The 24,155-nt window shown below is 36.9% G+C and overlaps 6 protein-coding genes across 6 annotated transcripts; all 6 read left to right on the plus strand.

The window, feature by feature from the left end:
* The first annotated feature begins 14,586 nt into the window (after positions 1-14,586).
* On the plus strand, positions 14,587-15,237 carry LOC108069966 (uncharacterized). Its single transcript, XM_017160249.3, has 3 exons — positions 14,587-14,650; positions 14,702-15,019; positions 15,082-15,237. Exons 1-3 carry the CDS (start codon positions 14,591-14,593, stop codon positions 15,235-15,237), a joined length of 534 nt encoding a protein of 177 aa, XP_017015738.2. The 5' UTR covers positions 14,587-14,590.
* A 396-nt stretch (positions 15,238-15,633) lies between these two features.
* LOC108069920 (uncharacterized) lies at positions 15,634-16,350 on the plus strand. Its single transcript, XM_017160184.2, has 3 exons — positions 15,634-15,693; positions 15,813-16,130; positions 16,195-16,350. The coding sequence occupies exons 1-3, from the start codon at positions 15,634-15,636 to the stop codon at positions 16,348-16,350; spliced, it is 534 nt and encodes a 177-aa protein (XP_017015673.2).
* A 592-nt stretch (positions 16,351-16,942) lies between these two features.
* LOC108069967 (uncharacterized) lies at positions 16,943-17,625 on the plus strand. Its single transcript, XM_044394649.1, has 3 exons — positions 16,943-17,002; positions 17,093-17,410; positions 17,470-17,625. Exons 1-3 carry the CDS (start codon positions 16,943-16,945, stop codon positions 17,623-17,625), a joined length of 534 nt encoding a protein of 177 aa, XP_044250584.1.
* A 329-nt stretch (positions 17,626-17,954) lies between these two features.
* LOC108069921 (uncharacterized) lies at positions 17,955-18,632 on the plus strand. The gene is made up of 3 exons (XM_017160185.2): positions 17,955-18,014; positions 18,081-18,398; positions 18,462-18,632. Exons 1-3 carry the CDS (start codon positions 17,955-17,957, stop codon positions 18,630-18,632), a joined length of 549 nt encoding a protein of 182 aa, XP_017015674.1.
* A 246-nt stretch (positions 18,633-18,878) lies between these two features.
* Positions 18,879-19,533, plus strand: LOC108069922 (uncharacterized). Its single transcript, XM_044394449.1, has 3 exons — positions 18,879-18,890; positions 18,997-19,314; positions 19,375-19,533. Exons 1-3 carry the CDS (start codon positions 18,879-18,881, stop codon positions 19,531-19,533), a joined length of 489 nt encoding a protein of 162 aa, XP_044250384.1.
* A 2,061-nt stretch (positions 19,534-21,594) lies between these two features.
* On the plus strand, positions 21,595-22,256 carry LOC108069926 (uncharacterized). Its single transcript, XM_044394448.1, has 3 exons — positions 21,595-21,660; positions 21,720-22,037; positions 22,101-22,256. The coding sequence occupies exons 1-3, from the start codon at positions 21,595-21,597 to the stop codon at positions 22,254-22,256; spliced, it is 540 nt and encodes a 179-aa protein (XP_044250383.1).
* Positions 22,257-24,155: the final 1,899 nt, after the last annotated feature.

The raw sequence follows: 24,155 nt of genomic DNA on the forward strand, positions 1-24,155 counted from the left end.
ACAGTCCCACATTTGGATTCGCAATCGCAGTCGGGTCAGTGAGTCCGGCCGATCCGCTTGCCACTCGCAACAAATTTTTATTTGACGGCATCAATCAGTCTCCTCACCGTCTGCCCCCCGACCTCGTCCTCATCATCCGCCTCCTTCTCACCCCCATTCCCCATTCCCGTCCCCATCCCGGCTCCGTCTGGTCGGCTTTTGGTCCCTTTTGTTGCCCCAAAAGCGATCCAAAGTGCAGCGGCAGACGGACTCAGACTCACAAACAGACACAGACAGAAAAGCAGCCGCAGTCGCAGTCATTTTTAATGTCTCGACCCCAAAAGCAAAAAGGGAGAAATAAGAAGGTGGAGTGGTGATGGCGAAAGAGGGAATTGCAGACGTGGTGCACTTGAAAAATTATATTTACCTGCCTCAGGTATTTGGCTTAAATGTGAGAAAAGTATAGAGTGAGAATTCCATCTAACATTATTATTATATCATTTCATATCATAGAACATCGATACAATCGAATCAATATTGTGAAAATATCGAAAATATCGATTATTTTCAAGCTCTAGTTGAAGAAATGCAATATTTAAAAGAATTCAAATACTTTTATTAATTTTGTGTCCATTTAATATAAGTCACAAATAAGAAGTTTTCTCTCATATTTAGTTAATGAATTTTTTATAGTGTAATGGTGGTCGCTTTTCTGCAGACGACGCCGGCAATCATCAATTTCTCAGTGTCGCATTAGTTTTCATTAATTTGAGCGGCGTCGCCGAGGCAAGCAGATGGACCAGTCGCAGCCCCGCCCCCTTCGCCACTCCTCACCCACCGCCCCCCTGTGGGCCAGACAACAATTGCAACTCACTGCAGCGGAGCAACAACAATTGGATCCGCTGGAAGCATTATTGATGCATTTGGCGAGCGGCGGCGACACTGGCGGAGGACGACTGACGATGACGTTGACAGCGATGAGAGCGATGGCAGCGACGGGCGAATGAAGTTGACGTGTGGCGGACTCGATGATCCTGGACAGGAGCTGAGGAGAAGGAGCAGGCTGGAGGGGAACTAGTCCGCTGCAGCTGCACGGCTGTCAGGGAGCAGACAAACTCATAAATAAAGGCCACGTAACGTAACCGATGGAATGGGTAAAAACAAAAGTCGAAGCAAAAAGATGAAGGGAGAAACCGCAAGAAGAAGCGGCCCATGAATGATTGCCAACTAACAGTACAAATATTTCTTATCCATTGTTTTCAAAGAAGATCCACTAGCATATGCAAAACCTATAATTTATTAATAATAAATATTAAAAAATCGTATTTTTTAGCGCAAAAATATTTCATATATTTTATATACATTTTATTAGGAAGTCAAAAGTTTCTTATATATTTTAAAAAAATAAACAAATATTTTACATAGAGGTTTAATAAAAATTGGCCTTACAATTGTTGTATTTCATAAAGTTAAGTGTGAAATATATTTAGAAATGGTATTTTAGTAAATAAAATAATTTTCCATGATTTTATATATTTTTAAGTATACAAAATATTGGCTTTGCAATCTAGTAAATAAGAGAATTTCCAAAATATTTGACTTAAAAAGTCATAGTACAATCTTAGCTAGCCCAAAAATCATTAATAATAATTTAACTCTCCCTTGAAAAATTTCAGCTCAGACGAGTAATTCCTTACTGCGACAATTCCCGAAAACTCATCTCAATTTAGCTAAAATTTCGTAATGATAATAAGTTTCCTTTATGCCCCGGCCTAAGCTCAACTTTGACATTTTCATTTTCCCGGAACATCAATCCGCAAGCAAAGTCAGCGGAGGCAGCAGCGGCAACGACAAACAAAAAGTGTTTGTAATTCATTTTAACTTGGCCCAAGGGGTCCGCAAAGTATTTCTCAATCGAAATGTGGACAGGGGCGCTGAGGGGGGCGAACCCTTTTCCCCGCCACCCCTGTCTGTCTGGCTGTCTGGCCAGACTTTCAAGGCAACGCTTAAAAGGGGTGCAAAAGTCAGTCTCCTCAATCCCAATACTCAGTCTGCCGCCCACCACAAAAATATTGAATTCAATTCCGAAAACTCAGCCGCAGCTTCTGTTGCTCTAAATGCCCGAAAAGATGACGATGATGAAGAGGGAAAAATATAAAATAATATAATAGCAAAGAAAAGGAGAAAGGAAAATTTGTACAGTGTTAACTGCGGCATTACATTACTTAGTAAATTGCAAATTAAACTAGAAATATGTTAAATCGATAGGATAAATGTAATTTGTAATATTCAAAATTGAATCTTCTGAAAACAGTAGGTAAAGTTAGTTTATCGATTTAATCTTTTTAATTACCCGTTTGGTATTATTATTGGCTTGCATTTCTAAATGAAAGTAAGAAATGAACATTTATATTTATCGTTTATGCTTACATATTATAATTTTTGTTAATTTATCTACTGGTTCCTGGAAAATTCCACAATTTCTGTTTTTCAAATAGTGAAATACCACTGTACCATATTTCGTAAATTTCATTTTACCAACTCGACTCGCTGAGAAGGATGAAAATCGTCGCCGGCCTGTCAACTTCCCAGGAGTTGGGGCAAAAGTGGGGGTGTTTGTAGACAGGAGTTGGGGTCCGACTGGACTCGTTCGTTTTTCAAGGTTAAGCACACACACGCGCACACGCACACAGGCCGACCAATACCAATACAGTAGCGGCAAGTGGCAGACGGCGAGCCAGACGAAATCGGAAAAGGGGAAGTTTGGAGTGCTGGGGGTGGTGCCTCGTTGAGTGGGAGTGCATTTCAGCTTACGCTTCACTTAATTTTCGGGCTATAAATGTGCGACTTTATGTGTGTCTGTGTGTCTGCGTCTATGCCCCGGTGTCTGTGTGCGTTTTGCAGGCTCAAGGGTGCAATATTTTCGACTCTGGATGAGGATGAATGACGCGCCAAAGTTTCGCAACGCCTTCTGGCTTTGTTTGCACTCGCTCGTGTCCTCCTCGGATTTTTCTTCTTTTTTTTGCGTTCGTATTTTTTGGAGTGGTCTGCGGCATTTTAGATTGTCGCCGCCGTCGCCTCCAATTTGATATTTTTCAATGTGCGCTTAGGTTTGCCCGCTTAAGTGCGAATTACATGTGATAATGTGATATACTGGCTGAGTTCCCGAAAGTTAGGTGCAAAAGGGGAGTAGGGGGCGCACCAAATAGTCTACGGAAAGTTTTAGTTTACTTGCAAAGTTCTAAATTGTGCAAAATTGATTGATGAAAGTAGTTGGAAAAGTTAATACAGTCGATAGGAAAAAGGAATTCTTTGACAAGAATTTAAATGAATTGCATTACTCTATGTTCATTGTCTTAATGGGAATTTAATGTAATTCTTCTAAGCATTTTGAGCTTTAAACTTGAATTATTAACATTTTTATTTTATTGTTTTTATTTTCTTATATCCTTTAAAGTTACTAAAGCAAAAACAACAAATAAATTTAAAAAAAGAGCTTAAATATTAAAAAAAATTATAATCAGAATTGAACAGAATTTCAATTGGGTTAAAATTAATTTTCTGTTATGTAAGAGAGTTAAATTTTTTTATACATTAATGGAAGTCCAAAAATAATTACATACTCTAGAGTCTAGACCTATAAAGTAATTTAATGCACACTTTTGACAATTCTTTAAGCTCTTTTCGAAACCAAAAACCATCTTAAAATTATGGCTCTTAAATTCCCCTTTTCGGTGTATAGCCCACTGTAGTTGGGCCTCAAGTGCTGCCGGGCGAGCAGCAATAACAACCAGGTCCAAAACAATAACAACAATGCGAAATCGGCAATAATAGACGCCGGTGCAGACATCGTCAGACGTTCTCGTTCGTCGCTGCCGTCGGCAGTCAAAGTCATAAACTTTATTTTCTGTTGCCTGCACAAAGGCGCAGCGCACGCAGCAATGGGCGAGAGCGGGACGGAGATAGCGCTCAATGCACATGCGACGAGTGTCTCTCATGCTGGCTACACTGAGAGAAAAAAAATACTTAACAATTATTAAATAATCCTTAACGACCATAAGACACTTGATTAAAAATCCAACAACTAGTTTGATTTAATAATTTTAATTGATGTAATTAATTCATACATGTATGTTTTGATAAAATATATAAATTTATGAAATGTTTTTAATTTGTGATCTATTTTTATCTAGGTTGCAGTGATATAGGAGTAGAAGAACTAAAATTGTTATTGTACATTAAAAGCCTTGTTGGGTATTATTTTTTATTATTTTCCAATTTCAATTATATCATTAAATAAGTACATTTTTACCGAATCACTTATAATATAATGCATTGGTTCTTAATTAAGTATTTTTTTGTATTACTTTGATATTTTTTTAAATAATATATTCATTTGTAAGAAATGAGGGTTATATTTCTCAGTGAATCCCTTGTCCTACTCCTGATCCACCTCCCCCTGAGCCCGCAAACCCGAACCGGTGTGTGGGCGGTGAAACATTTCATGCGTTTTGTAGTCTCAATTCGCTTGCAGTTCGACAGCAGCCGCCAGACATTTTGGGATTGGGTAAGAGCAGTGACAATGCCTGGGGGATGGGGACTCTGTCTGGCTTTTGAGGCCCTGTCTGGTCTGTTTTACTTTCCTTTTGTGCTTGTTGCTGCTCGGCATTATTGTGTATAATCAGCAGCTCTGATTGTGCTCCAGAATCAGCGACAGACAGACAGAAAGTTTCTACCCCTTTCCCAACCCACGACCGCCAGCGATATCTCCCCTAATTAGCTGCCCATTAAACATATGGCCACCGTATTTATCTAGCGGGCAACAGGTCCGGCAATTGAAATTCAATTCAAGTGCCGCAGTGAGTCATAACTCATCCACATGAGTGGCGGTCCAACCCCCGTTCGCAGATAGGGTAGTTAATATCGTGATTAATTCGCTGAAGCCCGACGACCTTCAACCTGCCCCCAAACAACAAATGCCAGCCCAGCCAGACACATTTTCCAAATCAAATTTTCAAAAAAGAAAAAAAAAAGAAATAGTAAAAAAAGAGGTACCACAGGCGAGAAAAAATTCCAAAGTGAATTCCACCTTGGGCCCAGACAGTTAGCAACCCCCTCAAAGGCTGGACCAAGCATTAAACCCATCCGAAAACAGAAAACCAAAAACCCCACCCACTTCCGTCTGCCTGTCTGTCTGGGCTTTGGCATTGAAAAGTTTCCCTAATTTTTTTTGGTGCCCTTTTTTTTTGTTTTGGTCTGTGGTCATTTGGTTTGGGTATTTACGAAATGCACTTGCATAACTCGAAATAAAGGTTAGGCTAGGTAATTTATTTTGAATTTTTTTCATAAACTTACTTTATATTACTCTAAAAAAATTGTATTAACAAATTCGGATTCTTTGGGATGCACCAATATTTTGAATCACACTATAGGCCAAATAATTTTTATATTTAAAGGTAAACAAACTTAAAAATAAATATCAGCCACCAATGTTTTTTGTCAGACTTTTTAACTGCTCTATGCTATGTCTTAACTTGAATGAAATGTGGCCCGAACCCTTTACCACAAGAAAAAAAACCCGAAGTTGAAGCAGGCCGAAGGAGCAAAAAAGAAGAGGCAGGCAAACGGAAGCCAAGGAGTTTTGGACATGTGAATGTGATTACATTGAAATTTATGTGCATTTGTAAGATGGCAACGTGCAACATGTGGAGCGCTTGAAAACTCTGCTTTTTTCCTCGTTTAGATTGCAGGATGTTTTGTCTGCGATTCTTTTGGGGGAGCGCCTTTCAATATCCTGCTGCCTGGGCACTATAAATCTTGAGCTCTCTTACTCTCGAAAATCCCAGACCATAACAACTGCAAGATGCAAGATGCTAATTATAAGCAGGCTGCCCCAAAATGGCAACAGAAGCGGCCGCATCGTCATCAACTTCTTCATCGGCTACTGGGCATGCGCGGCGTTCTCGAAGGACCGAGTGCAGAGAAAAGAAAAGACAAACAGGTTATTTCGTGGCATTTAATTCATAACTCTTAATCGCTGGCCAATTAGAATAACAACTACCTTCTCGGGGAAATTTATTAAACATAATGGAATGTCTCTCGAACGTTTATCAATTGATTGCTGGCGAATGCAATTACACGATCCAAACTGGAAATTCCCCTGCCCTCAGCTCTTTGGCTTTCAATGCAATATATTCCTTAGCTTTTTTTTTCTTTTTCATGTCTGGCTGATTCTCTTCGACCCTCGACACTGCAACAAAAATAGGGGTCTGACGTCAAAATGCATGCCAGACGGAAAAAGGGGGCAGGGGGTAAATAAGAAAGAGACCGAAAAACCGAGTTGGAGTCGCCTTTGCAATTTTGTGGCGCGTTCAACAAAAAATGCATTTTGTGCACAAAAACCAACTTCAAACAAACGACAAAAAAGGACCAGCGAAAAACATTGGGAAATTATTTTTAGCAGGCTACTGATCCGATTTCTGAATTCCCTAACCTTTTACATAAAGCATACAACATGTATACAAAACAGAAAAGAAACACATGAACCCCTCCAAATGTTATAACATTTTTAAAGCTTAAAAAACTTTTAAAAACTTAAAAAAAATCCATTTTGAAAGTCCTTTAAAATGAAGATTTTAGTTTCGAAAATGTAAAATATGGATCTATCAAAAAGCTGGAACTATTCTGAACTAAATACTTTTAAAAATATTTATTTATTAAAATTTAATATATTTTTTTGTCAAAGAATCATGACATTAAACCTTTTGATACATAAGTTATATTTTCAAATTGTAATATATTTTTTTTAAATATTTAAAATATTTCTTTAAAATCCTTTGGCTAAAAAGTGTATTGAAGCCTATCGAAAAAAAAAGTTCTCCAAAGCAGCAACAACAAATTGTGCTCAGCAGACAACAAGGAAAATGCAGACGGCAACAACAAGCAAACGCAAATATCGGCAAGCGACGCTGATGACGACAGCGAAGCACAAACACAAACGCAAGCAAATACAAACACAAAGCCAAACACAAACAACCACCGACTGAAGCAGCAGACTTTATGGTTTGCTGACATTGTTGTTGCTGTAGCTTTTGTTTTTGTTGCTGTCGGTCTGCAGATGAGGAATACTTTTCAAGGTCACGCATAGAATTTCGGTATTTTGTTTCATGCGTCTGATGCACACACACACACAAGCAACACGAGTGCAGAGTGAGTGAGAGAGAGCGAGGCCAGACTGCGACTATCCCTATCTCTTTTTGGCATTAGCAGAGAGCTTTTGGCATACCCTGTAATTACAAAATGGAAGAATGTCCTAGATGACAAAGAATTTCTTAGCATTATGTTTATTTAAACCTATTTAAACAAGTACAGAAGTCCATAGACTCTAATTTATATATATTTTGTATGGTTTAAACTTATATTAAAACTTAACAAATATTAAATAAATATCATTTTTTAGAGTTAAACAACATTGTTTTGTTTGAATAATTTTTGGGCCGTATCTGCTTTGTTTTAATACGCCAGCCAGACATCTAAACATTTTTGTTTAAGCGAATAAGCTTAGAATAAGCGAGATAACTTTCCTTAAAGCTATAAAAAGTGTAGATCAAAGTACAACCTACTTCCTTTTTATTTTATGGTTAGTCGACTGGCTGAACAGATATAAAATGTGCAGAGGTTATCTGATAAGTAAAAAATTTTAGATTTTGTAGAATTATGATTATCTTTCAGATAAATAAGAAATTCAGCTTTCAGACAATAAAGTTTCTATATTTATTAATAAATATATAAGTCCACGTTGATATAAATAAGGTATCCTTGTAGTCGACTTTTCCTATGTATCCTCCAAAAAAGTCCATGCATTTTGTGTGTTATATGTTGCATCGATGAGAGCGTAAAGAGAGCCTCTGTGTTTGAGCAGAGCATTTGAATCACTTTGAGGCGTCTGGTGTCTGTGTCTCGCAGTCTGTACCCGTGTCTGTGTCTGACATTGAGCCACTTTGCGACCCGTCGCCTGTCTCCTGTCTCTTGTCTGCGTCTCCTGTCTCCAGTCTCCTGTCTGCAGTCTCCCGGTTCTCCCCTCTTCCCACGGATTCTACCCATATCGCCACTCCTCTCCGTCTGGCGGAGAAGCTGTAATCGTGGGCACACAGGAAAAATATATATTTCCATAGGATTTGATTTAATAAACTTCCAACTTTGTATGATTTTAGATTTAAGTTTAGTTTTTAAGTTGAAAACCATATAAATATTATAGTAATTTAAAGCATTAAAGACTAAAGCATACCTTAAACCTTTAATTACATAAAAAAATAATTCAAAATACCTTAGAATTTATAAGCTCAATTATTCCAAATATTTATATATTTAAATTAAACTAATGCATTTCGAAAAGCACTAAATATTTTTCCAGTGCAGGCTAAGGATGTTGTGGGAAGGAGAAGTTCGGGGGTTTGTTGGATTCCAACCGAAAAAATTGCCTTAATAGCGCATTTTCGTTGATTTTTTTGGCACTTGTTCTTGTTGTAGCCTGTAGTTGTCCTTGAAGTCGCTCACGTTGCGACTGTCTTTCAATCGCCCTTCCTTTGCAGTCTGCCCTCTATCCCTCTCGCTCTCGGAATCTTTGCGTCCTTGTCGCCTGGTAGGGATTCGAGTTGACTTTAAGGACTTCGTCGGCGCTTGGCTTGTCCTTTATTTCTTTTAATGAGACACTTGTGTATCCTTTGCACAGAAGGTACATACAAGTGTCCTTTTCTTAAGCTTTGTTCGACTTTTTCTCAGGTTATTTTGTCGTCTTCTTTCGCCTTCCTTTCGTATTACACTGCGAAAAAAAAGAATACTAAAATTTTCAACCATATATCATCACTAAAACAGAATATGTGGTCGTAACTTTCCTTTTTTATTTAATTTTAGATTGTTTTAAAATATAAAAAATTTTTGATACTTGGCTGTTCTTCCTTTAATCCTAAAAAGGTTGTCATTTGTATTTGGTTCGAAGTTGTCTGCTTTTTCTCTGTGTAAGTTTTTCGTGACTTTTTTTTTTTTTTTATTTATTTTTATTTAATTTTAGATTGTTTTAAAATATAAAACATTTTTGAAACTTGGCTGTTCTTCCTTTAATCCTAAAAAGGTTGTCATTTGTATTTGGTTCGAAGTTGTCTGCTTTTTCTCTGTGTAAGTTTTTCGTGACTTTTTTTTGGCCTGGCATTTAATAGGATAATAAGCAAATAGGCTTATGTAAGGCAAGGAAAAAAGGACACACATACCCAGAGAGGAGCCGTTGACAATGACGTTACCCCGGGGAGTTGAGGGCAGCAAAAGAAGAAGCCCAACAGTCAACAGTTCATCTGGGAGTTGGGGGAGGACAGCGCAGAGGATAGGTAAGTGAGGTGAGTCTCTGCCCTCTGGACTGTGGCCTCGCCTGCACTTATCGTAATTTTATGCACAGACCGCAGACGTCTGATCTGGCTCTCCTCCTTCCTCCCCTCCTTTCTGGTTCCCCACGCCCCTGGCCACAGTGAGCTCACCTCTCAAGCGACCCCTGGTCCGCCAGCCAATTGCTCCGACTGCATTTTTTTGCACTGCCCCCTTTGGACTCTGAGATTGTCTCGTCAAAAATTGATAGGCTGCTTGCAGATGTGCCCCGATGTTTACTTGCACAGTGGGATGAAGTTTAATTTAAAAATAAATTAATAAAAATAGTTTTACTGCAAATTCGGTGACCAAATTATATAAACACGAAAAAAATAAACCAAAGAAACAAAAATAAAATAAATTATAAAAAATATTATAAATAAATTACAAATTATTTCAATATCTAAATAATATTGACATTTTAAATCTAATAAATTAAACTAAAGGAAATTAAATCATCTTTTATGCTAAACAAAAAATAGGAATTTCTATAACTAACTTTAACTTTAAATATATATTTCGAGCAGGCAGTTTTGTTCCGCATTTTTCAACCAATCTCACAGCCATGTGCGTAATTTTTTTCCATTCGCTGAGAGGATGGAACGACAACAAATACGTTGAAAAAGCGCGCTGAAAACAAGCTGCAAGTCCCCAATTCCAGTCCCCAGCAACAGACCTTTTTCGAGGTCCCAATCCCAATCCAAATCCCATGTCCAAGTCCAGCTGCAAGACCAAGACGGCGTCGTCGTGAGTCCAGCAGACGACTGACTGTAATTATGGCCATGTCAAATATGGGCGACGTTGATGCAGCAGCAACAGCAACGGCAACGGCAACGAGCAACCAGCAACAGCAGCAACGAACGTTGCATCAGCATCAGCAACATCAGCGGAGATGCAAGTGGATTTCGACTAAAAGCTGCGTCTTGAAGGATGCTCACTTGAGGGAGCAGCAAACGGAGGGCAGCAGCAGTTGATTGATGTGGTCTGGCTGCCGGGGAATAGTCCATGGTCTTTGGGTTGGGCTCGGTCTTGCGATTGGGATTGCTCTTGGGCTTGGCGATCTGTCCGTGGCTGATCTGCTGTGGGTAAGAGTCCGAGTCTGAGTCTGAATCTCAATCTGAATCGAGGTCTGCGTCCCTGCCCCATATGGAGCACATGGTGCTGCTGTCTTTTGTTTTTCTCTACCCTTTATAAAAATATATATGGGTATGTCCTCTTCTTTTGAGGTTTTAAAATATATGAAAAATTAACATTAGGCATAAATAAAATGTATGTTGTTAAAATTAATCCTGCATTTTAAAAATACTTTTTTGAGTTTAGAAAAAATATGTATTGGTATCGTTTGATCCGATTTCTTTACAATAGATTTTAAATTTATTTTTGATATGGTAAATTTAATAAATTGTTTGGTTTGTTATTATCTCAAGACCGGGTGTCTTGAATTCTTTTAAAGTCAACTTTACCGACGTGTTTCTTTCTACTTCATTATGGGTTTCTTGTGTGTTTGATTGGACATTGCCTTGATTAAATCACTTTTCAGTCACTGACAGTTAATCAAGGCGTAGGGCCAAGTGAAGCTGCGAGCGTGCAGAAAAAAAAGAAAAGAAAAAAACGCATTTTCAAGGTGCACCATGGGGTGTTCGGTCGTGACTAGTCCTCTCTCTCTTTCTTTCGCTCCAGTCTCTTTTGTCTCTGTCTCCAGGCCATACTGCTCACTCTCACTGGTTGTCCGGACAACCGACAACGGACAGCGGACAACGGACAGCGGACAACGGACAACGGACAACCGACGACCCAAGCGACGCCGCCATGCAACTTCCGCCTGCTCCAATTGTTTGCGCATACAAAGAAGCGTCGTCGCATCGCTGCAACTGCGAGTATGTGTGTGTGCTGCACATGTGTGTATGTAGGATATAATCCAAACAAACATATTGTTTTGTCTGCCACGGTCTGCAGTTCTACCCCCGCAGAAGCCCCTCTTGTCCCGCTGACAAGTCGCCCTACTCCGCACCCCGCCTCAAAAAAAAACCCTTCGCGACCCCGTCTGTTGTCGTCAGCGACCCCCCTCCAGCCCCTGCAACCCCCCTTGGATTTTTTCCTTTTTTTTTTGCAACCCCCTCACACCGCCCCTGTCTGTGTGTCGATTGTATTGGGCTGCAACAAAGCGTCGTCGTCGTCGTCGTCGTCTGAAGTGCATCGCCAGGAGAGGTAAGAGCAGCAGCAGCAGCAGCTACGACAGCAACATCAGGAGCAACAGCAACAGCAACTACAACAGCAGCAGCAACACCAACCGAAGCAACAGCAAAGCTCAGCATGCAATTTTTTGTATTCGCTGCAATGCACTTGGGTTTTTCGATTCCTTTTTTTTTCATTTTTGTTTTTACTTCTTTCACCCTTTAAATATTTTTTTTTTTATTTCCTGCCCAGACAGTGGGCAATTTTTGTGTCCAGAAAAGATCGGAATTATGGCCTTATTGACGAGAGGCCAATGCCTTTTGAAGCCTGGTGGCGTCACTTCAGTCAGCTTAGTGTCACAGCAAATGGCGACTAACTGGGCGATTCGAAATGGTTTCAATATTTCTAGCTTTTTTCGGATATAAAATTCATTTGCCTATATGTGTGTCAGGAGTGTCCTTAAACCATGCAATTGTTGATCTTCGAGACAGTGCTTTTAAATCACGTAGAAAAGAATGCTTTGATTTTAATAAAGCTTCCTGTAGATCTTACACATTGAAGTATCTCTTCTCACAGTTTTTATCCAACAACTTTAAACTGAAATGCCCATAACATTGCAAGTCTGTCGAGACCAAATTATTAACGTTTTTTTGAAGAGTAACTAATTTTTCTACTTATCCCTACAAAATTTGTGAGATATAAGGATATAAAATCGTTTTATTTGAAATAAATATTTTGTTAAGCTCAATCTTGTCGCTTAGTTTTAGTTCTTCTACTAAAACTTTTTTTCCTATTTGAAATTGTATGACGTCTAGTCTCTAAGAGTGTATTTTATCCGACCCATTCGCTTCATTTTTAAAATAGGTTCACTCTATTATAAACATCCCGCGAGACACTTTTTTTCTATAAACTTTTTTGTTTAATGAGAGCAGTTCTGCAAGTCTTATGACTTCTTAAAAAATGTTCTATTCTGTTCAACAGCATTAATTATTCCCTTTCTATGTATTACTTTCACCCAGGCTTTGCATGTCTCATTTGTCCTGGCAAATCTGTTTCACCGCGCCTTCGTCCTCAACGTGTTCTTCTTCATTAAACTTTGCAACAAAAGCACTTTTGTGTCAGTCAGTCCAGCCAGCCGTCGACTAGGGCCACCGGAGCTATTCTCCGGCTCCAGAACCGCTCCATTTTGAAGTTGTCTGCGTCTCAGACACCGGCGACAACAACACAGTGGCAACATCACCGACGGCAACAACGTGGTGCAGCCTTTTAGTTTAAGTTGTAGTCGTCTGGCCCCGGCATGAAATACACTATGGAAAAAAACCTGGTCAAAAATATACGTTAAAAAAAAAACTCTAAAATGAAAAAACTTTTTTAAAAAAATATTTATAGTTTGGAAAAAAAATTTAAGTTTTCAATTGAAAATTTTATTTATTATATATATTTTTCAAAAATATTTTAGTTTTGAAAAATTTATTTATTTTAATCTATGCAAATTTTTAGTCAATTGGTATTTAAAAAAATAGTTTATATACATTTTTTCTATTCATATAAATTATAACCTTAGTTATGGCTTAATGGAAAACATTTGAATGTAATTATTGAATGTTGAGAAAATGTTTTCCAATATAATTATGATCTTATTTTTGGCAGTGCAAAAGTTCTAAATGGGAGACTGGGAAATAAGAGTCTGGGTCTCTAACTGCGGCTTAAGTAGGTTGGCTGGCTAACCACCCTGTGTTCGGCCCTCAACCACCCACCGAACCACCTAACCTCCCAACCGCCCAACCACCCACCGAGCCGCCCGCAACGCCCCCTTTTTGCGCCCTCTGATGTGGCCTCTTCTCTCGCCTTCAGTGCCTTCTGCTTTGTTATTCATATTATCCGGCAAATATTTGTCGTTGTCATACGAAAAATGTCTACAAAACGAACGAAAAAACACACACGCCGGGCGAGACAAGAAAAAGGGTTGCTTTGGCATCGACTACCCTACTCAGCCGCATCCTCAACGTCATCCCCATTCCCAATCTCATCCTGAGACAGAGGCTGAGATTCAGATCCACTGCCAGACAGCCGCTTTTCGTGCCCCTCGATCCGCACTAATGGCCGCAATTGTGGGCTGCCTCATGGCGGCAGCTTCATCCCGACCCAAATTGTCTGCAACAATTGCATGGATGTGCACTGATTCACCCCAGCCTGATAATATCTTAATAGATTCTTTTTGCTCGGTGTTCGGTGGCGGGTTCATTTGAATTTGAATTCAGTGCGACTTTCGAAGGATTGCCCGAGTCTGTCAGTCATTCCATCATCAATGTCTCTGCGGCTTCCCGAGGTGTTGTCCAGGGTCCTTTGGCTCGGCTGACTTCTTAGCGTTCCCATTCTCATTCCCATTCCCATTCTCACTCCCGTTTTCGTTTTATGTCAGTATCTTTCGTCTCCTTGTGCAATTTGTATAATGAGCATTTGGCACACAACTCCTTTGACTTTCAGCACCTTATTGTGGCCAGCGGACTGGTGCCATCTGGATTTTATGGTAGGAATAAAGGCTCTTCTCTTAGTTTCCTCCTTTTGGCTTTTTTATTCCTACATTTGAAGCAGATTTTTTATAATTAACTGGACTGTCTTATGTATAAGACATATTATTTAATTTAATTTATTTATATGTTTTATCCCGATGCGACAAGACTAGGTCTTATAAATCATTACATCGGTCACTTTAAGCTTTTCTCTATCTTGTAAAACAAAATTACAAACAAATATGCCATTTCGTCCAATTGATTTTTGTTAAGCAATTACACCTCAAAGTCAAAACTAATTATAATTAATTTTCCATTTGAATAATATTTTTAAATACCTATACATAAATACCCAACAACGTTTGTGTAATGCCAATAGTTTCAAATAAAAAACTATAGTTATTAAAAAATCATTTAAATGGAAATTATAAAAACTTGACCATTTGCCTAATAAAATATAGTTTTGGCAAAAAATCAGCTAGGCATATTTTATTCACGTTGTAAAAGTCATGTGGAACACGCTGAAAGTAGTCGGAATCCTAACAATAATTTTGACATGGAGATTGAGCGTAAGTTCAATGCAAAATTTTAAGTGCAAAAATTTGAAGAGTTATTTACAGGATTCTGTCGTCTATAAACTAACTAATGTGAAATGCGAAAGCCTAAACATGTCATGGGTTACGATTAATGAATGTCGGTTAAAGGCGCTCAGTAGAAATAAAACCGTTTTTAATTTCAACGCTACTTTTCATCACCCGACTAACGACATTTTAATGGACTATCGGTTTTTAAAGAGGGCAAGTGGTTATAAACCGTGGTTATACAGAAGAAAGATCGATGGCTGCCGGTTCTTAAGAAAGCCCTATGATGCCTTGACCATAATGATATATATTGCATATAAGGACGTTTCAAACATCAATCACACTTGCCCACTTTTCGTAAGTATTCAAGTACTTAAAATGCAATAAACCCGTAATCTTCTTTGATTTATTGATTGAAGGGCGATATTTTGATAAGGGGAATGTATCTCACGACATCATTTAAATCCATTCCATATCCCACCGGCGATTATATGCTGCAGATAAATTGGATGTTCTATCGCAAAATTCAGTTTGTAACCAACGTTAGTTATCAATTCGTTGAAAACTTATTGTAATGTCTACTATTTGACAATGCATTTCTTCAACTTGTTTCTAATGATAACACGAACAGCATTTAAAGACCTATCTTTTGTCTTAAAATTGTACATTTGTATACTCAAAAAATCTATTTAAAATTATGAAATATATCGACAATGAATACTATTTATTGTGTGTTTTATTTGCTAATTAATTTTCCATTTTCATAATCTTTATGAATACCTACTTCCGTGTGTATACCCTAATATTTTTGTTCAAACCCAATATTTAAAAGTCAATTACTCAAATTTAGAGCTAAATTATAAAAACCTTACCATTTGTCCAATTAAATGTATTTTAAGCATAAAATTCCCTAACTAAAAATATATATTTGGAAAATTTATTTTGTAAAATTTATTCAAGTCACAAAAGTCATGCAGAACACGCTGAAAGTAGTCGGTATCCTAACATTATTCTTCACCTGGAGATTGTGTGTAAGCCAATTAATATAAAAACGCGTTGAACAAAATGCTCTCAAGCACCTCCTTTCGATAATTTTTGATATCACTGTACACAAATATTTCGGATCAATCAAGAAACAATTAATTTACAGGATTCTTCCAGCTACAAACTTACCAATGTAAACTGCGAAAGTGTCAACAAATCTTGGGTTACGGTTAATGAGTGCCGCTTAAAGGCGGTCAGTCGAAATAAAACCGTTTTTAACTTCAATGCGACCTTCCACCACCCAGTTTATGATATCATAATGGACTATCGATATTTGAAATGGGCGAGCGGCTATAAGCCTTGGTTGTACAGAAGAAAGATCGACGCGTGCAAGTTTTTAAGGAAGCCCTATGATGTCTTGACCATTATGATAACAATGGTTTATAGGCCCTACTCTAACATCAATCACACTTGCCCATATTACGTTAGTATTCAAGCATTTTAAGTACGTGTAGAAACGTGTAACCTCTTTGATTTGTCGATTTAAGGGACATGTCTTGATAAAAGGAATGTATCTTACGACGGAAGTTAAAACTTTTCCCTATTACACCGGCCAGTACATGCTGCAAATGAATTGGTTGTTCTCCCGGAAACTTCAGCTCGTAATGAACGTTAGTTATGAATTTGTCGAAAATTTATTGTGATATCTCTTTCTTGTCAATGTATTTAATTCTTTCACGGTGAGGAGCAATAAACAGAAGTGTTGAAAATGTAATAAATAATTCTGAGAGCATAGTAAAATCTGAATTTTCTTTCCTTTAACTAATTTGGTTTGCTTCTTACAATCTTTATCTCTCTCTCACTCCTTCAGCTGAGTAACGGGTATTTGATAGTCGAGGCTAAAGAGTTCTCTCAGGCTTTTTCCTAAATGTTCTTTTAAAATTAAACTTTTTTATAAGCGAGTCAATATGTTTGAAAATATTAGTTATTCGCAATAAGCACTGATAAACTGTCCTTTTAAAAATCAAGAAACACATGTTTTCAATGAAAACCATTTATTGTGTATTTACGAGTTTTACTGTTTGTCAGATCTGCCAATTAATTTTTAATCTTTATGATTTCCATAAATACCTATTCACGTGTGCGTACTATTATTTAAAGCCAATACTTAAAAGTAAATTAGCTAAATTTTAAGCTTAATTATACAAACTTAACCATTGCCAAATTAAAATTTGCTACCCAAAAAGATATATTTGGGAAATTAATTTCGTACAATCCATTCAAGTCATAAAAGTCATGCAGAACACGCTGAAAGTAATCGGTATCCTAACAATATTCTTCACCTGGAGATTGAGCGTAAGCCAATTAATACAAAAACTATAGCAACGATCGTTTTATTCATATACACATATATCGCGGGCCAATAAAGAATCAGTTCATTTACAGGATTCTTCTAACTACAAACTTACAAATGTAAACTGCGCAAGCATGAACAAATCCTGGGTTACGATTAACGAGTGCCGCTTAAAGGCTCTCAGTCGAAATAAAACCGTCTTTAACTTCAATGCAACCTTCCACCACCCAACTAATGATATCATAATGGACTATCGATATCTAAAAAGGGCGAGCGGCTATAAGCCCTGGTTGTACAGGAGAAAGATCGATGGTTGCCAGTTTTTAAGAAAGCCCTATGATGTCTTGACCATAATGATAACATTGGCTTATAGGCCCTTTTCCAACATCAACCACACATGCCCATTATCCGTTAGTACTATAGCATTTTAATAATTAGAATCTTGATTTATTTGATTTATTGATTTAAGGGCCATATTTTGATAAGGGGAATGTATCTCACGACGGAAATCAAAACCCTTCCCTTTCCCACCGGCAATTACATGCTGCAAATAAATTGGTTGTTCTATCGGAAACTTCAGTTCGTAACCAACGTTAGTTATGATTTCGTGGAAAATTTATTGTGATATCTGTTTATTGTCAATGTATTTAAAATTACACAATCGAAAAACAGAAGAGTTGAAAATGTAATAAATAACTCCGAGAGCATTTCTGAATTTTATTTTCTTTATCTAATTTTAATTTTTTTTGTAATTATCAACAGTCACATTTTAAATGAGCAAATGATTTTTGTAGACTGTAATTATAGTTTGTTTTAATCAATTCAGACAAAAATAAATTGGCTAATTATTTAAGCCCTAATCGTCTATCCCATTAAATGAATACTATATGTATTGATTTTACAACGAAAGCCATTTAATGTGTATTCATAATAAACACTGTATGTGCTAGAATCATGCGGAGCATTACAATAGTGCTTACTATCATTACCTTTTTATTTGCTTGTGATATAGGTGTGAGTACTTGATGTTAACCGATCCGAAGTAAGGAAATACTACAGTGAATAACATTTGATTTCCAGGACTCCGTCATCTTCAGAATGACCAATGTGGAGTGCATAAGTCATAATAAATCGTGGGTGCGGGTCAATATGTGTCGCTTGAAGGCGATAAGTCGCTACAAAGTGGTATTCAATTTTAACGCAACCTTGTTCTACCCAACCCCCGACATCAGAGTGACCTATCGAGTTTTTAAGAGGGAGAACGGCTATAAGCCATGGATGATCAATGTAGAGATCGACAGCTGCCGATTCCTGAGGAAACCGTATAACGTTTTTGGTGTTATGATATATAACTTTTTTAGAAACTTTACGAACGCCAATCACACTTGCCCGTTATCTGTAAGTTTTTGCCCAACCAAATGATCCTTAATCATATATCCTTATGGTTTCAATATTTTATAGGGTGATCTCATCGTTAAGAATATGTATCTTACCACTGAACCGTTTAAGGGTCTTCCATGGCCCACCGGTGAATATTTATTCGCTATGAACTGGAAGTTCTTTAGGAAGCCGCAGTTCGACACAAACGTTAGCTTCCAGTTTATTGAAGATTTATTGCAACCAAAAGTATAATTCATACGAATTAAAAAAGGGAAATATTTTAAAACGTTTTTTTATCACTGTGAAATAAAAATACTAAAACTTAAATTTCCTATTAATTTGTGTTACCACAATTTTAATTGCGATCTATTTAAAAGGCACACATGCGTAAAACGACCATCCCAATTAATTTTCAATCATACATATTATTTATTAGCATACATACTTATATTAAAAGGTCATTTCAAGTGCAATTCGGTTATTTAATGTTTAAACATTATGGCGAACTGTGTAAGACTGGCCTTTCTAGCATTTTTATTTACTTCACAAACAAGTGTGAGTTTCCTAAATATTATAATTGAAGAAATAGGTATAGTAATTTATATTTAATTCCTAGGAGTGTGTCATTTTTAAAATGACCAATGTGGTGTGTGGCAGTTACAATAAATCTTGGGTGCGGATCAATCAGTGTCGCTTAAAGGCGATAAGTCGCCACAGAATAGAGTTAAACTTTAATGCAACCTTTATCCATCCGACCAACGATGTCGTGGTAAGATATCAGCTCTTCAGGAGGGAGAATGGCTATAAGCCATGGTTCGTCAATATGCATTTGGATGGTTGTCGGTTCTTGAGGAATCCATATGATCCCATCGGAATAATGATTTATAATTTTTACAAAGACTTTTCAAACGTCAATCACACTTGCCCGTTTTATGTAAGTTACTGAAATGTCTCGTAAATTTTTATACCATGTTTAATGTTTCTCTATTCAAAGGGTGAAATTATTGTTAAAAACATGTATTTGGAGACTAAACGGTTGGGACGATTTCCATTGCCCACCGGCGACTATTTATTGGCAATGACATGGAAATTCTTTAAGAAAGCACAGTTTGCGACTAACGTTAGTTTCCAATATGTAGAGAATTTGATGTGATTCGTTATTATAATTAAATTAACCTATGTTAAATATTAATAAAATTACAAATTTTGTGAGCACTTTAAGAAAACAGTCATTATAAAATCCCTAAAATGAATATTTGGTTTCATTTATTTGTTTATTTAAATAGCTTTCCTAACTGTTGGATAACATATATCAAATAAAAACACCTCTTAACGAGGTAAAAAATTAGTGACGACCGCACCTTCAACATACAAAAGTTCTGATATCAACATTTGTGACGAAAAATTATTACACTCGTCATTAAATAGACTTTCTAATATTTTCTTATTCGGCCCGCCCTAGCAAACTATTCCAGCCTTTTTCCCTTTACAGGCATTTTCTATTGCAGCGTGACGAATGAGAAAATATTAGAAAGTCTATTTAATGACGAGTGTAATAATTTTTCGTCACAAATGTTGATATCAGAACTTTTGTATGTTGAAGGTGCGGTCGTCACTAATTTTTTACCTCGTTAAGAGGTGTTTTTATTTGATATCAGAAGTTTTTGTTTGTTTACATTTGCTCTCATAGGAGCTAATATATACATTTAAATTTAAATTGGTCTATCATAATTTTTAAACTATTGTATTTTAACAAATTAAGTTAAAAAGGCGTTGAAGTATTTCAAAATACCTTTTAAACGAGGTATAGCACATGTCTGTACCTTTAGTAGTGTAGAACTTACAAACTAACGAAATTTAGCTATTTTTAGCTTTTTCCCGCTAAAGTAGCGGCTTTTTCCAAAAGTCGTAGAACAAAAGATTCCTATATGGAACTCTTAAGTGCAAATTTACTGATTCCATGACCCTAAAATACAGTTCGGATACCCTCCCACAAAATTCAATACTCAGGGAGCGTTAATTGTTCGAGCTGGCAAAAGTGGCTATTTTCGTATAAAAATAACTTTTAAACGTGACTTTTTACAGTAATGTGTTATATACCAAAATTTAAGGAATCTCAAGGGCTATACAGTTTAAGGTTTTAAAGAAAATCGTTAGAGCCGTTTTTGAGAAAAATAAAAAAAGCTAAAAAAAAAGTTTTAAAAAATTGTCATTTGTTCATATTTTTTTAATTATTACATTTACACAAATTGCATATAGAAGGCGTTTATAGCATTTAAAAATACCTTTCAAACGAGATGCAGCACAAGTCTGTAGCTTTAGTAGTATATAAGTTACGGATTTCCGAATTTTAGCTATTTATAGCTGTTTTCCCGCTAAACTAGCGAGTTTTTCCAAAAGTGGTAGAACAAAAGTTTTTCATATCGATGTGATGAACGTCATATCAAATTTTCAAAACTTAAAAAACATGTTTTGGACAAACTGACAAACTGACAAACTGACAAACTGACATACTGACAAACTGACAAACTGACAAACAGAATTAAATTTTCATTTTGGGAAGACGAAGGAAATCTTATTTTGGCTATAACTTTTGAACGGAGCGTCGGATTTTGACAAATGACCCCTCATTCGACGGGTATTTTCAAAAGGAATACAACTAAAATATTTCGAGGGGGCATTTATCCCCACCGGCCCCAACAGCTCCAAATTTCGAAATTTTCACTTTTTCACTTTCACCGCTCTCTCACCCAAGCCAATTAATTTTCTTAGAGTCTTGGTATGCAATCCTGTTAGTTTTCGCAATACCTTTCGATAGGTGTATCATTCATTATAATCGGACCATCACAGTAGATTTTCATTTCTTCGTGTATATATAGTAGTCGCCTTCGCACACTCTCCTGGTGCGCTTCGTCACTACATGGACTGCCGTCCATAGTGATTAAAATGTTTCGAGCTTTTCCCATTTTGCTTTAAACATATAAATATGTATATAAGAGGATTATTAATAACATAATAATGACTATAAAGTTTATAGTTTTTAAAATTTGATTTTTTTTAAATTAAAAAACATTACGATCAAACAGACGTAATTGAAAACTGATTGAAAGTGAAATTAAAAATAGATCATGGAAAGAATGATAAATGGGGAAAATATAAATAAAGCATATGCATATGGTGCTTACGTTCGATAGTTTTTTGAAGTTTTGAAATCATGAAGACGGGCTTTAAAATGGTCTCTCTTTTGATAATTTTCTACATATTAAACTGTAAACCTGTTGTAGGTTTTTGGTAAATATTTCAAAATTATGATCTTATCGTTCGTAATTTATTTGACAGAACTCAGTCGTCTTCAAACTGACAAATGTCCTTTGCGGCAGTTACAATAAAACCTGGATTAGGATTAATCAATGTCGCTTGAAGGCGGTCAATCGTCACAGAACTGTGTTCAATTTCAATGCAACCTTCATCTATCCAACTAGAGATATTCTTGTTCACTACCGATTGTTCAAGAGGGAGAGCGGCTATAAGCCTTGGCTCGTCAATGTTAAGATCGACGGATGTCGGTTTCTGCGCAGACCCTATGATGGCATTGGAATATTTCTTTTTAGTCTTTACAAGGACTTTTCGAACATTAATCACACCTGCCCGTTGTATGTAAGTAGCTTGTAGCTTGGGAGTATTATTATTATTATTTTTAACACCATTATCTTTTTAAAGGGTGACATTTTCATAAAGGATATGTATCTATCCACGGATATTATGCGACTTCCTTTACCTACGGGCGACTTTTTGTTGGCAATAGATTGGCTGTTTTATGGAAAGCCTCAGTTTGCCACTAATGTTAGTTTTACATTCGTTGAGGATCTATTGTAAATTATTCTATAAAAATTTAAAATTTTAATTTAAAAATTTGGTTGGGAGAAAACTATTAAAAAACATATTTAAATGGGAGAAAACACTGGAATTAATATTATATTATATATTAACATAAATACTATTTATAATAAATATTACATAATTTTAAAATTGGCTAATATTCATTCTGTGCCTCAGAATAATTATATTTTACCTTATATTATATTACCCCTCTCCCAACCAAAGGATATCCATATCCGTTAAGTGTTGCTGGAGATTGTGGTGCTGCACAAAAGACGGGCAATAACCCGTCATAAGCAGGCTTTTGGTAATAGACCTGTCGCCTCGCCGGCCAACTCCAAAAGCCTTCCTCAGCATATGTTAGACATTTATGTCTTGCTTTTCGACACCAGCCAATGGCCAACACACTGAGATAAAATATATCCAGCTTTCTTAAAAATTATAAAAAAAATGACTGCATTGAAAAATATTATAGAATTTAAAACGGAAACAACCTTTTCAAAGATAATTAAATATTAATTTTATAATAATTATAATATAAACTGGTCAGCTATGCGTATACGCGATATTGACTCAACTTATAATGGAAAACAACATTTTCCGGGAATTTACTGGAAATACTCGTATATTTTTAAATTTTAAATTTGTAGTACTTTGATTAAGTGTTAGGTTTTTATGCCAGTGCATGATGCGCCTGCCCACCCCTCGGAAAATCCCGACCGCAACTAGCAAACGTTGGCCCTCGGCGACTATTATTACTACATTTACGACCCTGCCGTCTGCTGCGGCGGCTGCTGCTGCTCCTCCATCTCCACCCCTTTCTCCTTTCTTGCCAGCTGGAGCTCCACTGTACTCTCACTCCTCCCCGGCTGGTGCAACATCCCCGCCAGCGGTGTCCATAAAAATGGCATTGTAATGGGACTTTGGAGGCGTCGCCATCGTTGCCACAGCAGAGTCACTGATTGACACTTTTTATGTTTCAACGGCTGCTGCTGCTGCCGGCAAAAGTTCAATGAGTTATGATTCGAGCCCGGGGTCTTTGTATTGGCCATTGTTCCATCTTTAGCCAGTCAATGGAGGTCTTAATGAGCTGGCTGCCTTTGAGAGCGGAGAAAGGCGGCAGGAAATTCATTAGCGCGAAAGAAATCTTTGGGGTGCCATCGGCACCGTGTTTGTACCTGTTGCATCCGATGATAAATCGAACTTTGTGCACAGAGCGAATAATATCTAATATTGGGATTTATATTACTTTAACCATTTTTGGGTCAAAAATAATTTATTTTATAATAATAATAATTTTATTTAATATGGTATCATAATTCTGAAAAAATGTTAGACCCAAAATAATTTATTTAATAAGAAAGCCTTTAAAGTAGCTGACAAGGTAACCAATATATTATTTTACATGTATATTATAATTCTAAAAAAATATCAGACATGCCGAAGAAACATATATTTTAATAGATTTTAATTATTGCTTATATGGCAAAATTTTCAAAGGGATCTTTTATTAGATTCGAGTACAAAATGTCATTATTTCCCTGCGTGTCTCTGCTAACGCATCGATGCATCATCAATTGTGGCAAATTTTGAATGAACTGGGTGAAGACTCGCATGTTTCGCAATCAGCATCTGTATCTGTAGCTGTATCTGAATCTGAACCGATGCCCGACTAGACTCATTGTCTGGCGGCATGTGAGGCGATGCGATTTGTGTGCGAGATGTGCCAACGCCATTTGCCTTTGCCTCCGCCTTTATTTTTTATTTTTTACTTTTTTTTATTATTATTTTTCGCCTCGGCAGGCTGACTGGCGGTGTCTAAAAATATCAAAAGCAGCACCATCGCATCACATCACAACATCGCTACATGGCTACAGCGGTGCAAGTAAAGTAAGT

The sequence above is a fragment of the Drosophila takahashii genome, chromosome 3L (genome assembly GCF_030179915.1).
Source record: "Drosophila takahashii strain IR98-3 E-12201 chromosome 3L, DtakHiC1v2, whole genome shotgun sequence".
NCBI classification, from domain to species: domain Eukaryota; kingdom Metazoa; phylum Arthropoda; class Insecta; order Diptera; family Drosophilidae; genus Drosophila; species Drosophila takahashii.

What these genes read in the sequence shown, in the direction of transcription:
- LOC108069966 (XM_017160249.3), top strand. Translation starts at nt 14,591, where the DNA reads ATGTGGAACACGCTGAAAGTAGTCGGAATCCTAACAATAATTTTGACA. An exon ending in TTTTGACATGGAGATTGAGC is followed by an intron (nt 14,651 to 14,701) that starts GTAAGTTCAATG and finishes AGTTATTTACAG; the next exon opens with GATTCTGTCGTCTATAAACT. An exon ending in ATCACACTTGCCCACTTTTC is followed by an intron (nt 15,020 to 15,081) that starts GTAAGTATTCAA and finishes TATTGATTGAAG; the next exon opens with GGCGATATTTTGATAAGGGG.
- LOC108069920 (XM_017160184.2), top strand. Translation starts at nt 15,634, where the DNA reads ATGCAGAACACGCTGAAAGTAGTCGGTATCCTAACATTATTCTTCACC. An exon ending in TCTTCACCTGGAGATTGTGT is followed by an intron (nt 15,694 to 15,812) that starts GTAAGCCAATTA and finishes ATTAATTTACAG; the next exon opens with GATTCTTCCAGCTACAAACT. An exon ending in ATCACACTTGCCCATATTAC is followed by an intron (nt 16,131 to 16,194) that starts GTTAGTATTCAA and finishes TGTCGATTTAAG; the next exon opens with GGACATGTCTTGATAAAAGG.
- LOC108069967 (XM_044394649.1), top strand. Translation starts at nt 16,943, where the DNA reads ATGCAGAACACGCTGAAAGTAATCGGTATCCTAACAATATTCTTCACC. An exon ending in TCTTCACCTGGAGATTGAGC is followed by an intron (nt 17,003 to 17,092) that starts GTAAGCCAATTA and finishes GTTCATTTACAG; the next exon opens with GATTCTTCTAACTACAAACT. An exon ending in ACCACACATGCCCATTATCC is followed by an intron (nt 17,411 to 17,469) that starts GTTAGTACTATA and finishes TATTGATTTAAG; the next exon opens with GGCCATATTTTGATAAGGGG.
- LOC108069921 (XM_017160185.2), top strand. Translation starts at nt 17,955, where the DNA reads ATGCGGAGCATTACAATAGTGCTTACTATCATTACCTTTTTATTTGCT. An exon ending in TATTTGCTTGTGATATAGGT is followed by an intron (nt 18,015 to 18,080) that starts GTGAGTACTTGA and finishes TTTGATTTCCAG; the next exon opens with GACTCCGTCATCTTCAGAAT. An exon ending in ATCACACTTGCCCGTTATCT is followed by an intron (nt 18,399 to 18,461) that starts GTAAGTTTTTGC and finishes AATATTTTATAG; the next exon opens with GGTGATCTCATCGTTAAGAA.
- LOC108069922 (XM_044394449.1), top strand. An exon ending in ATCACACTTGCCCGTTTTAT is followed by an intron (nt 19,315 to 19,374) that starts GTAAGTTACTGA and finishes CTCTATTCAAAG; the next exon opens with GGTGAAATTATTGTTAAAAA.
- LOC108069926 (XM_044394448.1), top strand. Translation starts at nt 21,595, where the DNA reads ATGAAGACGGGCTTTAAAATGGTCTCTCTTTTGATAATTTTCTACATA. An exon ending in TATTAAACTGTAAACCTGTT is followed by an intron (nt 21,661 to 21,719) that starts GTAGGTTTTTGG and finishes TTTATTTGACAG; the next exon opens with AACTCAGTCGTCTTCAAACT. An exon ending in ATCACACCTGCCCGTTGTAT is followed by an intron (nt 22,038 to 22,100) that starts GTAAGTAGCTTG and finishes ATCTTTTTAAAG; the next exon opens with GGTGACATTTTCATAAAGGA.